Source organism: Leptopilina boulardi, unplaced genomic scaffold, assembly GCF_019393585.1.
Source record: "Leptopilina boulardi isolate dan_hultmark-lab unplaced genomic scaffold, ZJU_Lbou_2.1 LbouV2_371, whole genome shotgun sequence".
Classification (NCBI taxonomy): domain Eukaryota; kingdom Metazoa; phylum Arthropoda; class Insecta; order Hymenoptera; family Figitidae; genus Leptopilina; species Leptopilina boulardi.
Window position 1 is genome coordinate 2,010,098 of NW_026137942.1, and position 15,507 is coordinate 2,025,604.

Sequence of the window (15,507 nt, forward strand, 5' to 3'; positions counted from 1 at the left end):
AACTCTTTAAAAATCACGCTCACTTTAAGAAACAAACTGTAATAAAATTTGTAAACTATCCAAAAAATTTCAAGTACAAAATATAAAAAGTAAGTAATGAAATTTACATTATGATTATTATTCTTATTTAAGAACAATTTTATTTTTGAATAATAAAAGTACAAATGAACAATGAGAAATACGCATTAATGACAAAAAATTTTTAGTGTCTACAAAACATTGTTTAAGAAACAATTTATATAAATGCTTAAAGATGCAATAGACTTTTAGACTCTTTACAAACACTTATGTATTTACGTTGAATACTGTTTAAAATATTACATATTTTTTATACCTTAATTACAATCTTGGCACTTTAAGATTTAAAATAAAATAAATATAAGTTATAAATAATACTATTAAGTATCACAAACATATTCACGTACCAAACTAGTCTTTGACAATAAAACACAAAAGTTTGAACACTTTAAACTTTTGCTTAGGAACGCAATGAAAACTCATTATGCAGTCGGAGTAAGTCTAAGAGATCGCTTATCATAGGTCGCTCTTCTGCTTTATAACTAAAACAATTTTTCAAATCATCACGCAAGAAAATTGGTAAACCCTCCAAATTTGGTGTATCATGTTTTAATAATATTTTCGTTATGTCAAAAGCATTCTTAACATTCCATACTTTTTTTGCAGTAAACAATTCCACCAATGTGCATGCGACAGACCATACGTCGGTAGCTTCGTTGGCAACTTTCGAATGCATTAAAATCTCTGAAGCCATATAGAGTAAAGTGCCTGCACAACGACCGACAATGGTAGACTCCAAAGTTTCTGATAATAAGCTGCTTTTACTTAAACCTAAATCACACATTTTAACGATGAATCGTTGGGGTTGTTGATGTAGGTAAGATACAGCTTCACACAATTGAAATGCAATGCTACTTTTCGATGCAATATCTAATTTTAATTCAATGTTTGAATCAAAAAGAATCTCGTGGAGCAAATTTGACTCGAAGAACTCTATTACGATGTGACATTGAGTTACAGTTGGGCAAACAGCCATAAGGGTAATGATATTTGGATGTTTGATTTCGTCAAGAATTTTGATTTCCCTTAAAAGATTTTTATTCTCATTTTTGGTAGTAACAATCGACTTTATTGCAACTTCAGATCCTAAGTATTTTCCCTTTCTCACTACACCTTGTGCACCTTGTCCTAAAATCGAATTTGAAAACTCTAAATTTTCTTCTTGAATGATATTTATTGAGACATTTAAAGCATTAATTTTCTCATGCAATACTTGTTTTTCCTGTGGTTTCTTAAAAATATAATTATTATTATTAGATAACTGATCTTTTGTTGCTTGAAAGCTAGCGTTTGAAAAAACTCGACTACTCATTTCGGAACCTGCAGTACTGCTTTTTGCAGAAATTTCAAAGTCCTTAATATTATTCAGCTTTTCAGATTGATAATCACTTACTTATCACTTACTTACAAACTGAGGATTAATTTCAAACGAATTGTTGAACATTTTAGACCGTGAATTTTCGTCAAATGAATTTACATACTTTGCAGGCAATTGATTTCTTTTTAATGATTTAACCGAACTGTTAGGTGTAAAATCTTTTTTAAATGTCGAAGTTGAGGGGGCAAAATCTTTGTTATGTTGCCGGCTTTTGTCGTAACGTGTTTTCGTTTCTAGAACAAATTTTTTTCTTTTTTGGTGGTGGAGGCGTTAAACTTCTCGATGAGCTGTTTGAAGATGTTTCAGAGTGAGTTTCGGGTATGACATTGGAATCAGAATGTATGCTTTTTTTAATGCCTGCTTCTTGCCCATGATTAACGTCGACGTGTATTCTGATTTCTGACTTCTGTATTTTGGAAAAACCTCAACGTCAGTATTTACACTGTCACTGAAATCGAAAACATTAGATGTCGTTGGTTCATTTGATTTTGCTTTTATTTCGTTAATATTTCCAATGAATGTTGTGTATAAATACAGATGTAGCGAGTGTCCTTCTTTTTTATACTGTTTTGTAAATTCCCAGGACCCGCATTCATCTCCATATTCATTCTTATACTCTATGATGAAAGAACTATCTTCTAGTTTTAATTGAACGATAGAATTTTGAAAAAAAAATTTGTTTTTTTCCGTAACAAATTCTTTTAAAGCCAAGGATTTCAATTCTTCTAGAGGATAATCTTTTCTCCCGTTTAGAGAGATGATCATGTGTTTTCCAATGGTGTTACCCATGAACTCAAATTCACCCTTATCATTCATTCTATTTTTCCAGAGAATTTTTATTACTCTTCTCATGTATGATGTTTTACTCTTTTGTTTTTTTACCATAGGAACACTTTTACCCAAGACCTGTAAATTGATAAAATTAAGTTTTACATTTTTTTAAAAAATGAATATTAATAAATGAAATTTGTATAAAATATTAATAAGTAATTCTCTGCGTATCGTATAATTTAGTTATTGTTATTAAATGTTTTTTAATTTAACAATAATTAAATTATAATCTTCGAGGTAAGTGCTCAAATAAAGTAAATATCTGGTGATGGTCTGGACAAATTATTCATAATAAATAGTGATTTATTTGAAAGTATATGAAGGCTTCATAGTGACAATTTTGTGATTTCCTGTGTGAAAATATCGCTTTAGATGTATAAAAACAGAAAATAATCAAGTATCTAGTAAATAGATAAATCACTGCATTCTACCAAAAATTTCAATTTTATAAATGATACTAGAGACAGACTCAATCATGACGATTTGGCTCTCTAATTTGAATTTGAAAAAGAAATTATAATGTTACGAACAAAAGTAAATATTGGCTTTTGTTGGTAAACAGAAAAGCTGTTTTTTCTTGTTGAATTCATTACAATTTATTTAACTTATTTTTAAAAAATATATAAGGGTCATGGAATTTTACGCTAAGTGGAAAATAACCCTAATATTAATTTAACAGTATTGAAAGAAACAAAATTGAAATATCTGATCATTAATAGAATACCCCTGGCGGATTCGATTTACCTAAAATCGACCCAGCTGGGTCGAATCTAAGTCGAATTTAGGTAATTATCAAAAAAAAGCTTTAAATTGATGAAAATTTATAAAAATTAGTATTGTGAGGTTAAATGAACATTCATAGAGTTAATTTTTGTAAGAATTTTAATTATTAACGTGATAAATAATAAATAATTACTTGATATGTGCAAGTGGTAACTGTAGATTTTAACTCGTTGTCAGTTTTCATAATATTTTCAGAAATTAGTGTAAAATGTGTGAAAAAATAATGTATATTTAATAGAAATTGCAAATTTTATTAATTATTTTATTATTTATCGAGCACAGTTGAAAATAATTGCAATTTAATTTTAAAAAAAAGTTTTCTTAAAAGTGATAAGAACTCTATTATACCGACCACACACGGTAAAAGTGCGCGAATATGAATGCACATGATCTTCTGGCGGGAAAATTCAAATTGTTAATTACAACTATTTCATTATTATCTTAATTTCATTAATTAAATATATTTGATTAACCATAAAAGATAATCATTTTATAAAAATTTTCTCAGAAATGCCGAATTAATCATTTATTTATACCAATTTACTTATATTAATACTAATAATCACTATTTCTTTACTTTTAACTATCGCCCTATATTAGTTGCAGACGCCGTTAGATGGCAGCAGCATGCAGGGAGCACAAATTTCCAGCTATCCTATTACTTAAAATTAGTGATTATTAGCATTAGTATAAATAAATGATTAATTTTTTTATAACTTGTATTAAAAAACAATTTCATTAAAGAATTGTGAATATGAAATAAAAATTCTGCAACTTTTTTTAAAAAAAAAAGAATTTTGTTAAAAAAATGTAATTGTTAAATAAGTTTTAATCTAAATTTTTCTTATTTTTATGTCTAAAAAATTATATTTTTGTTAAAAAATTATGATGGCAAAATACAAATTTAACTAAATTTTTTGATCTTTTATTTAAGAATTTTTTAAAAAGTTATAAGTAAAAATTTAAGAAAAATATATCAGCTTAATTTTTATTATTTTAACAAAATTCTAAAGTTTTTTTTATAAATAAAGAAAAAAATTGCATATTTTCTATTTAATGAATGTTTAAAATTTGTAACTCTTTTCAAATCTTGGCGCGCGTTCCGCTGTTCCGTGTGTGGTCGGTATAATAGAGTTCTTGTCACTTTTAAGAAAACTGTTATTTTTTAATTAAATTGCAATTATTATGAAATGTGATTGTTAAATAATAAAATAATTTAATAAAATTTGCAATTTCTATTAAATATAAATTATTTTTTCACACATTTTACACTAATTTCTGAAAATATTATGAAAACTGACAACGAGTTAAAATCTACAGTTACCACTTGCACATATCAAGTAATTATTTATTATTTATCACGTTAATAATTAAAATTCTTACAAAAATTAACTCTATGAATGTTCATTTAACCTCACAATACTAATTTTTATAAATTTTCATCAATTTAAAGCTTTTTTTTGATAATTACCTAAATTCGACTTAAATTCGACTTAGATTCGACCCAGCTGGGTCGATCTTAGGTAAATCGAATCCGCCAGGGACATTAGAAAATGTTTATAAAAATTATATCATTAGCTGTTTATTTACATAGCTTTCATAGTAATAAGTAATAGAATCTGACATATCTTCTACTTATTATTTCTTGAATACTTTGCTTCTTCACGAAAATGAAAGTACGTTTCAAATATCTGCTAAAATTATTCAACAAATCACGTTTTTAGAATGTTTTACTTTCGAAACGTCAATGACTCTGTAATATTTCATAGTAAAAGGTTAGCTAATGTAAGTATCCACTTTTTTTAACCGAATTACAAATTATTTATTAAATATTAAATAATACTGACCTTTTCGTTGGGACGTTTAGTAGATGATTTATATCTGTATGATGATAGTATCTCTTGGAATCGTTCAAGTCTATCTCCACCTAAACCATTATCTTGTACATGGACATCTGTAAAAATTATTTTTCTAAATTGAGACATTCAAATATCTACAATAAAATTTTGTTATCAATAACATAACGCTTGAGTTATTTGAATATATGAATTGAACTTGAATATATGAATTTCAAATAAGTAGTCATTTCTGAGAAAAATTAGAAAAAGTGTATGCTGTGTATGCACTGACACAGGTTTCACAACTTAAAATATTCTAGAAAAAGAGGAATATAGGGACATCTCGAATTAAAAAAAGAGAAAAAATCTGAATGTATATTTTCCTTAAACAAAATGTTTTAAGACTGTTTTACATTACCCCACCAGTCAGAATTATAAGACCAACCATTTTTTGATGAATATGAATCATCTGTAAACTTAAAAAGTATGGAAATAAAAAATGTTTGTGTTCAACAAGTCAGCCCCATTATTTGAGTTTTAAGATAAGATAGGGGAATAGAGTGAAAAATTAAGAAAATATAAAAATATAAACCTAAGAACATGTAGAAACTTTAAATATTTTTGAACTTATTCAAATTTTCATGAAATTTTGAAAATAACTGGAATTCGTAAAAAATCTGACAAAAATAGAGAAATTTTATAAATTCCTGTAATTTAATTTATTTTACTTTAAAAAACCTGCTAAATTAATAAATTATAAAATAAATATTTAATTATTTTTTCATAAGTATTCAAGTCTTTAGTTAAGAAAATTAAAAAAAAACATTTAAATTAATGAAATTCCAGATGAAATTTGAAAATTCCATGATACTTCCAAGATTTCCAGACCTTCAAAAATCTATGACTTTTGCAGGATTTACAGGCTCTGTAGCAACCCTGAGTGGATATTCTAGACTTTTAAACTATACAAAAATAACTTAACAATGTAAACCTCTTTCCAAAAATATTCTATATGGAAATAATTGAATACCTTTTACTCTGAGAATGAAAATAATAATTCCAGTGTTGCGAATCAATTATTTCTAAAGGAACGTTAGACGTTATAAAAATTTAATTAAATTACAGTTAGCATATTTCAACTTTTTTACGCTTTACGCTACATAAATTTAACACGATAGTTTCATTTAATTTTTGTTTAATTATATCTTGTTAAAAATTAAGCTAGATATCAAACAAAAATTAAGTATTCACGTGTGTAATTTTTATTCTATGATAAAAAATAAAGATTCCAAACATGATATTTTCAATATTTTGGTCATTCTAGTTTAAAACGACCCTGCTGGTAAACAATCTGCAATGTGGAACAAATTTCTAATAGCAAAAATTTTGCGAAAGCTTATGTTTTTAAACAAAATTATTAATATCCAGATAAATAGTTTTGTAAATAAAAAAAAGACGCATGTATATCTTACTTGAAAATGAGATTCTTTTAAATTTATAAAATTTACGAATAATACGAGATTTCATCACAAATAAAAGAAAAAGAAAATTGTAACTCTTAAGAGAAGTTACTTAACAAAAGAATAAGAATTATTATGACATATAATTACAAGTGAATACTTTTTTAGACATTTTATTTCTAAATTAATACAATAAATAGCTACCAATTCGAAAAAAAATTATTTTATATGATTTTTTAAATTTGAAACCTATTTTGCATTTGCGTATGTTTTTGTTGAGAATTACAATAATATTATTTATATTATATTAATATAATAATCATTTATGTCTGGTTTCAAAAAAATGTTGGTGTCGTCTGACTATAAACAAAAAACTTTGCCATCGATTTTATAAGTAAGAGTACTTCCTTTAATGGGAAAGTAATCGTTAAAAATACATTTTTTAAGCAGGTGTTTTTTCTGTGTCTCGTAGTTAATTACTTCTTCATTCAGTATTAATCTGATTTCTCGCGGGTCAGAATTTCCCAAACGGATCACCTAAAATTGAAAAATTTTATTTAAACCTTAAATGATGTTTTTTTGACTCTTTATAAGGTAAAAAACAATGTCATAAATTTTCAGGCCAAAAAAAAATTTTTTGTATAAGTTATTAACAATTAAAGTTTTTGGTAGTGTTAAATTAAATAATTTTTTTCTCGAGTTCTAATTGACCAATTTAAAAATTAAAAAATGGGTTTTTTTCGTCATGAAATGTAGTATTCAAAAATAATTTTTGTTTAAAAAATTTTTCATTTTTAATAGTCTTTTATATTATTTGTTTATAAAATGTTAATAACAAATAGTGTTCTCCATGTCCTAACAAAAAAAGAAAAATTGTGTTGCATTCCTCAAACATCTCCGAGCCTAAAACCGTTTAGAAAAAAAATGAGACTCAATTAGGGAAAAAGTTATTAATTAAAAAGGATGGCGGTGCGAAGCGATACGTGACGTTACTCTGGTCGCGCAAGCCTGCCCTTATGCACCTGTGCGCACTAGTGATATATTAAGGGGTTATGCCACTCTAGGATTTTCAAAAAATCGCTTTTTTTTTTTTTGCTTTAAATAGTTCCTTAGGGTCTCAGAAATAACATATTGCAGGATTATGGCTCGGAAAAATCTCTAAATAATTTATTTTCGAAGTTCCTTGCAAGGCTGCACGGTACGCGGCGAGCTCATTTTGTCAGTTCTACGGGGGGTGATCTTTGAAGGATCTACAGCAGGTATACGGCAGATGTTTTCAAAGGCGCTAGTTACTTGCTAGACTATAGTGGTCAATTATATGGTGCAGGCATTGCAGATTAAAGGTATTGTGAAATTATTTAAGTTTTTTACAACTTAAAACTTTAAACGCGTTTATCTCCAAACTACATTTTTCGAGTTGGCCGAACCAACAACTCGTACAATTTCCAACCGATTAGGTTCAAATTTGACACACATCTTTAAAAATACATTTTTTAAGGTATCACGTAGGATTTTTTTTTTATTCTATATAGTTCATTTGTTATTAACTATTAACTGATGGTTTTTTAGTCGAAATTAGAAAGTTTAACTTTAGAAGTGCGCCATTTGATCATGAATCAATATATCGAAAAAATCCTACGTGTTACTTTAGCTATTGTAATATATAATAAAAAAAAATTTAGATACTCAAGATATTTCAAAATTTACAGGAGCAGTTAGTTCGGCCACGTACCCCTTGAACCATAGAGGAGTCGAAGGACGACCGCTACAGCGCCACCATTCTTCAAGAAATATTTATAAGAAATTATTTTTTTACACCTAAAAAGATGTATAATAAACTTCTTATATTATATTTTTAATTGACTTTATGGTTTTTCTAAAAAAAATTCACATAAAACACCTATTTTTTCGGTCTCTAGAGTGGCATAACCCCTTAAACGTTTTTAAAGGCTTTAATTTTTATGTGTGATTAAAAATCACAACAAAGAAAGAAATTTTTAATTTATTTAAATAAATAATTTATTTTATTGTTATTCTTAACTATCTAAAGAAAATCATAATTCGCATTAAACAATACGTTATTTAACACACTCACACATTTAGAAATTGTGTGAATTAACAACATATAAAATATTTAGTATATAAAAATTGATAAAAATATGTAAGTATGTGAAAATAACATAAAAATATGTAAAAACTGTACCTTCAACATATTTTTTAATATAAATACTTTCGGTTTTGGGTTTTCATGACTGGGATTGAGTTAGATGTTCTTTTGTTTTTAGAGGAAAACAAATGAATGTTGAGAATAAGTCGGTTTAATACTTTCGCGTACGGCTCTTACAATAAATGTAAAACGATTTAAAGTGAATCGCGAAATTCAATAAAATTTTCGAAAATATTTTAACGGGATTTTATAAAAAATAATCTATACATGAAAAACAAGTGAATGTTGAAATAATTCAAAGTTACAGTGCAGCGTATAGTGTCTTTCATAATATTAATCACTTATAAATTCGGTAAAATTTAAAGTGAATCGCGAAATCATGCAAGTTATTTAAAATTTTGGAAGAAATTTTATCGTTGATTTCATAAAAATGGTTCGTGCAAATAAGTGTTGTAATGCACTTAGAAAAAAAAACATTCTTGCATAATCAAAAATATTAAACTAGTAACCGAACATTGGAGTGTACAGTTTTCTAATTTAATTGGACAATTCGTATGTGATTCATGTCGACTAACAATTCTGAAAAACAACTCTTCGGAACCAGTGCAACCAGCACCTGACGTTCTTGCGTCGAAAGAAGTTGAAATTAGTTCTGACGATAGTTCGAGTCCTGAAGATGAATTGTGTGATCCTTCGTATAAACCGGCAAATAAAGAATTGAAGAGAACATCCAGTAATGTTTGGCAAAATGAAGAGGGAAATCCAGTGAAATGCAAAAGAAGGGGATTACAATTTTCTCATGTGAGTCAAGAAAAATCAGACGTAGAGTCTAAACAAATTAAGGACATTCAATTTGCTTTATCAAAAGCCGTTTCCAGACAAGACAAAATCATGCTGTTGACGACCTTACCAACCGACCGGAGCATTAGAAAAATGCAAAGAGAATTGAATGTTTCTCGAAGAATGGGTTCAAAGGCTAAAAAATTAAGACAGTCATCTGGTTACGGATCTTATCCTCAGCCAAAACGTGGTCGTCCATTATCTCCCGATATAATTGAAAAAGTCGTACAATTTTACGAATCAGGCGAATGCAGTCGAGCTATGCCTGGTAGGAAAGATTGTGTCCCTGTTGTTAAGGACGGTAAAAAAGAATATGTGCAAAAAAGATTATTACTATTTGATATTAAAGTAATTCACGAAAAAATCAAATAATCCGAACATTGAGATGAGCCGATCCTTTTTTACTAAATTACGCCCACGTAATTGTATTCCTATGGGACGCAGTGGAAGCCATAGTGTCTGTGTATGCAAAACGCATCAGAATATGAGACTTAAATTAAATGGGATAAATGGTGCTTTGAAAAATGCGACACCACCTTGCAATTTTAAAATGCTTGACATTTTAGAAAAAATGGTATGTGAAAACCAGACACCAGATTGTTATTTTTTGGAGTGTCCCAATTGTCCCGGAACTAATCCCATTCTTCATTCGATTCGTACAGCTTGTCAAAAGTCAAATATTGAAGAAATAAGTTTTACACAGTGGAAGACTACTGACCGGTAAGATATCTATTTTAAATGCTACAACACGTTAAGAATGTGATTGAAAAACAAAAATTATCATTCAACCAAAATTTATACTATCATTTATTATATTTCATTTATTATTTCATTTATTAATTTATTTTATTAATTCTATTTCAATATTTTATTACTATTGTTATTATTATTTTTATAATTTTAATTTTATTTTATGTTATCAGTGCAACAAAGAGTACTTTTTAAAATTGATTTAATATTATCACGAATTTCTAGGGCTGAATTATGCATTGAAACTGTATCGGTTGAGGACTTCCTTGAGACACTAGATGATGAATTGTTGTTCCTTTTGAAGCATGATTTTATTGCCACATCTCAAGCAGATCATTTGCAAAATTTAAAGGAGTCAACAGGTCATGGAGATTTCATCGTAACTCTCGATTTTGCTGAAAATTATAGTTTTTTCATTTAAGATGACATCCAATCTCATCATTGGAACAACGATCAAGTCACAATTTCCAAATTTTGGTTTGATAAACTTCAAAATTTGTGACTATTTTATAATAATATAACCATTCGTATATCTTAAACAATAATGATGATAATAGTAATATTTAGGTATACACATGCGAGTTCATGCGTTTCTATTCATCCTACTACATTTTAAGGAGTATAGGCATGGATATCCGATGATCCGCGACGCTTTTCAGGTTATCCGGATTAACATCGGTGTTTATCATTCGGGAACATTGCGGTAAGGTTCATTGGATTCAGAAAATTAAACAGAATAGAAATTTCAAGACCGCAACCTTCCCAATTGGTAACTTCGTTGTTTATGGATTGGGAAGGTTGCACCAAGGTTTTTAAATCTTGCGGCGTCGTTCCGAATCCGAATATCATATTTGCATAATTTTATGTTGAATAGTTCCTGAGTTATTAGCGAAAAACGTCAGGAGGCTCGTCGCAAGGTTCCGATGGTACTGCAATACGCGGGGAGCCCGTATCTATGCTCCTTTTCGTTGTCGCGGGTCATCGAACTTCCAATATGTAGATAATTAATAATTATAATTCAGGAAAAGGTTAATAACCCATACCGATTTCAAGAGCTAAAATAAAAGAATTTTAATTTCGAAATATAATTTAATTTCAAGCATTTAGCAATTGTTTCAAATAGCTGAATATACTGGGGGTGCTGACGCATGGAAATTCCAGGTAGTTGCGCGAACTTTGGACTTGCTTAGGAAAAATAAAGCGAGTCCAAAAGAAATTGAAATTAAATTTTGAGAAAATATATCATAATTTTATAAAATAATGTAAAAGTTTTTGACGTTACACTTTGTTGTTTAAATAATTTTTTATAAACATGTTAAACATCTCCCACAGCATAAAAAATTTCCTAAAAATTCATTTAATATATACTGGCAATTTTCGGAATATTTGTAGTTGCAAAGTTTATTGAAATTTGTTCAAAGATTTAAATCACTGATTAAATACATGATCGGCGCAAAAGTTTCCTAAACATTTAAATAAAATTTTCGCCTCAATCAATTTAGACAAAAATTTCATTTAAATGTTCAGGAAAGATTTACGTCAAACATTTATTTTATTATTGAAACATCTAAATTTTTACACAATTTTTACTAAATTTTACAATTTAATATTCAGAAAATTGTCAGTAAATATTTTTAAAATTTTCAGACAAAATTTGGTGCTATAGGCCCACACAGCACAACATCTTGCTGTAAACTTCACATGAGTTTCAACCAGAGATCCGGAGGCTTACAGTATTTAAATTGTTTTTTAAACTTTTGTGTATAAGATTACTACAAGATTATCAAAATAATCTTACAGTATAGCGGACATTCGCTAGAATACTTTTATCTAAAATTTATCATCAAATGTGTTTCCAATTATTCTAATTGGAATTCTTTGGAAATTCAATTACTTTTTTGAATATTAAGAAACGAAATATATCATGTACTATATAAGAAAAGAATTCCATAGATTAGCTAAAATTCATAAAAAAGACTTTAGCAATTGAAATAGTTTATACAAATTTCAATATCGCCAATCGCGCATAAAAGTCAAAAAGTATATAATTGTCAGACATTCATTTTTGTAAAAAATTTGTATATAAATTTATGTGTCAATGATTGTTGAAAATCAAAAATTTGTTAGTTACATTGAATATTATATTAAGTATTAAAAAACAACATGTTTCAAAATAATTTGGACTGATCCCTCTTCATAAAACTTTGTTTATTTGGAAGTGTTGTTTATCATGCTTATCAAATTCTAAAGCTGTCAAAAAGCAATTTCTTGTCAGGATGACTTTACATAGAAATAAAAAAAGCCCGCACGAAATTACACAGAATTATTAACATCCTATTAAGTAATTGCTTCTCTCTAAGCATTATATGTATATTATTGTAAATAATATAAGATAAACATGTGAAAAGGAAGGACAATTATTATGTAAAATCTCACGTGCATACATACTACATAACCTTATATTAAAATAAACCGATTACACTGGGTAATAAAAAAATGGTTGTGTTGTGTTTATTTCAAAATCCCTGTGTTTATTGAATATTTCGGTGTCACTGAAAAAGATAATACACAGAAAAATTTTTTTAATTTGTCCAGACCCCTGAAAATGGGGGTTAAAGTGTCAAAAAATGGCTTTTTTGGCACTTTTTGAAGTACTATAAAAGGAAAACGTGAGGACATAAAAAGCTCCAATGAACCTCAAAAGAAAGCTTATACCTTCAACTTTAAGACCCAAGACTGAAATTTCATGCGATAATTGCGGGGAACCTTTATTATTAACTATGATCACTAACGTATCATTGAATTTATAGTTAAAATGTTTCGGAATGTTTGCTTGATAAAAATCGATTCTTCATAATCGAATTTTCTTGATACTATCCAGTTAGAGGTTTTTTGGGTTGCTGATTACAAATTTCAGGTTAGTTTTTAAAAAATCAAAATGGCCGATCCAATAAGGCAGACGAATTTTTTAAAAACCGTTTAAATTCCCTTAAGTCTTGTTACTCGTGGATTTCAAGGTTACTGATTTCGTATTTGAAGTCAGATTTTCGAAACTCAAAATGTCGGAGCAAATATGGCGAACGAATTTTTAAAAACCGTACAAAATTCTCTTGAGTCTTGTTACTCCGGTATTTTTGGTGTCACTGATTACGTATTTGAAGTCTCCGCAATTATCGCATGATATTTCAGTCTTCGGTCTTAAAGTTGAAGGTTTAAGCTTTATTTTGAGCCCTATTGGAGCTTACTATGCCCTCACGGTTTCATTTTACAGCACTCCAAAAAGTGCCAAAAAAGCCATTTTTTGACACTTTAACCCCGGTTTTCAGGGATCTGTACAAATTAAAAAAAATTGTCCTTGTATTTTCTTGTTCATTGACACCTAAATATTCAATAAACACAGGAATTTTGAAATAAACACAACACAACCATTTTTTTGTAACCCAGTGTTATTTATTGATATTTACTATTACATAGATAACAAAGAAAAACACCAATCCACCTCAAAATAACAATATTTTCTACTCAAAATAAAAGCAAAAACTTTATTTAATTGCGGACATCATAAAATCTTACATAAAATTTAAGAATCGAAATATCAACGTATTTACTTTTATCTATAAATATAACTAAAAGACAATGTTACACGATTTTGGACAAATTGTCGAATCGCGAACGTGCGAACGACCGAACACTCGAACCACCTCGCGGTTTTTCACGTCAAAAACATGGAAACAGTAAAATCACACACGGTTCTTTAGTTTTCGAGGCTAAAATGAATCGAGCATAAACTTGGTTTTGTGGTAGCGCGTAGAAGCTTCCGTAGTGGAGTGCTACAACTCTAAAAACATTTCTTTCTGTTTTGACCCCTTGAAATGCACAGTGGGTCAGAACGCAATCAAAAAGCGGCCAAAAATCGACTTCAGAATTTTGAATCTAAAAACCTAAATCTATAGTATTTTATGTAACTTTCGGTAAAATATTATAGTTATTTGTCAAAAATTATTGCGGTGATTGTATGTTTGTTAAAAAATTAGATTCAAAAATTTAAAGGACAGTGTCCTCTTAAATATTCATTTATTTTTTATAAATGATTATTTTTCTGACTTTTAAATTTTATTTCTTTTAAATGACATGTTTTAGGTTGAAAAATAATAATATTAAATTAAAATTACTCTATATTGTAAAAAATAAAGCACATTTAACATCGAAAAATGTTAATTTTTCTTTAAATGTACTTGATATTGTTTGTTAGTTCTCCTTACATCCGCAAGATATAAAGCTCACTAAGCGTGGAATCTCTTTTTAATTAAATGTACAGCCCATCGAAAGAATATCCTGTTGAGCAAAGTAGAGTACACTTTCTCTAAGTATTTTACAGCAGTAAATACGAAACTGGCATCAGACTTTTAAAATTCAAAATGGCGGATTCAAGATGTCGGATGACTTTTTTAAAAATTCACCGGATTTACTCGAAACTTGTTACACAGGGATTTTCTGGAACGCGAATTACGAATATGAAGTCAGATATTCAAAATGTCGGGTCCAATATGGCGGACAAATTGAAAAAAAATTCATCCCATTTGTTTGAAACTTATCACTTAAATTTATAAAGGAAGTTTTAAATAATAACAATTATCCTTTTCATTGGATGTACTTGACACATTGAATGTAGTATATAAAATCAATTGTAATAATTGTAATAAGTGTTATATAGGACAAACACAAAGAAATTTACGAAGAAGAATTTATGAACATAAAAGTAATATCATTAATAATAATAAAGATTAACTTTCTGTAATTTCTGAACATAAAATTAGTACTGGTCATGATATGGATTGGTCTAATGTCCAGATATTGCATAAAGAAAATAATAAAAGAAAAAGATTAATAGCTGAAATGTTTTTTATTAAAAAAGAAAAAGATTTAGCTTTAAACAAACAAATTGATACTGAAAAATTTAACACTGCTTATGACGGTTCTCTTTCTTATATTTAATATTTAGTTTCATTAGTATACAACCGTTTAATTTTGCTAATTATTAAAATTCAAAATTTTCATTAATAATATTTTGACTTCTGTTTACGTTGATTGTGGTTTACATTATATCATCGATTGTAATTTATATTATTGATCAGTTTTCCGTCGACACTGACTCTGTTCAGTTGATTTAATTTTATTATTTTGTTCCCGTTTTTGACAATTTTGTTAATTTTGTTTTTTACTTTTTATTTTTTTGACGTGAGTGTGTATGATTTATTTTTTATTTTTTGTTATTTAACTTTTAATTTTTTAATTTATTTCTTGCTTTTTTGTATTATTTTTTTGGTATTTTATTTTTTTTTTTATTTATTTATTTTTTTTATTTTTTTATTTTTTATTTAT

The 15,507-nt window shown here is 27.8% G+C and overlaps 2 protein-coding genes and 1 long non-coding RNA gene across 3 annotated transcripts; 1 reads left to right on the top strand and 2 right to left on the bottom strand.

The window, feature by feature from the left end:
• Positions 1–263: 263 nt before the first annotated feature.
• On the bottom strand, positions 264–5,055 carry LOC127287544 (uncharacterized). Its single transcript, XM_051314536.1, has 2 exons — positions 4,918–5,055; positions 264–2,362 (listed from the first exon to the last, which is right to left on the bottom strand). Exons 1-2 carry the CDS (start codon positions 5,053–5,055, stop codon positions 1,727–1,729), a joined length of 774 nt encoding a protein of 257 aa, XP_051170493.1. The 3' UTR covers positions 264–1,726.
• Positions 479–1,390, bottom strand: LOC127287543 (cyclin-dependent kinase-like 4). Its single transcript, XM_051314534.1, has one exon. It carries the CDS (start codon positions 1,388–1,390, stop codon positions 479–481), a length of 912 nt encoding a protein of 303 aa, XP_051170491.1.
• A 2,405-nt stretch (positions 5,056–7,460) lies between the features above and the next one.
• On the top strand, positions 7,461–8,227 carry LOC127287474 (uncharacterized). Its single transcript, XR_007843889.1, has 2 exons — positions 7,461–7,711; positions 8,078–8,227. It is a non-coding gene; the product is annotated as an uncharacterized LOC127287474 (long non-coding RNA).
• Positions 8,228–15,507: the final 7,280 nt, after the last annotated feature.

Coding starts and splice junctions, on each gene's coding strand:
- LOC127287543 (XM_051314534.1), bottom strand. CDS start 1,390: ATGAGTAGTCGAGTTTTTTCAAACGCTAGCTTTCAAGCAACAAAAGAT.
- LOC127287544 (XM_051314536.1), bottom strand. CDS start 5,055: ATGTCTCAATTTAGAAAAATAATTTTTACAGATGTCCATGTACAAGAT. Junction 2,363..4,917: donor CTAAACGTCCCAACGAAAAG/GTCAGTATTATT, acceptor ATCAATTTACAG/GTCTTGGGTAAAAGTGTTCC.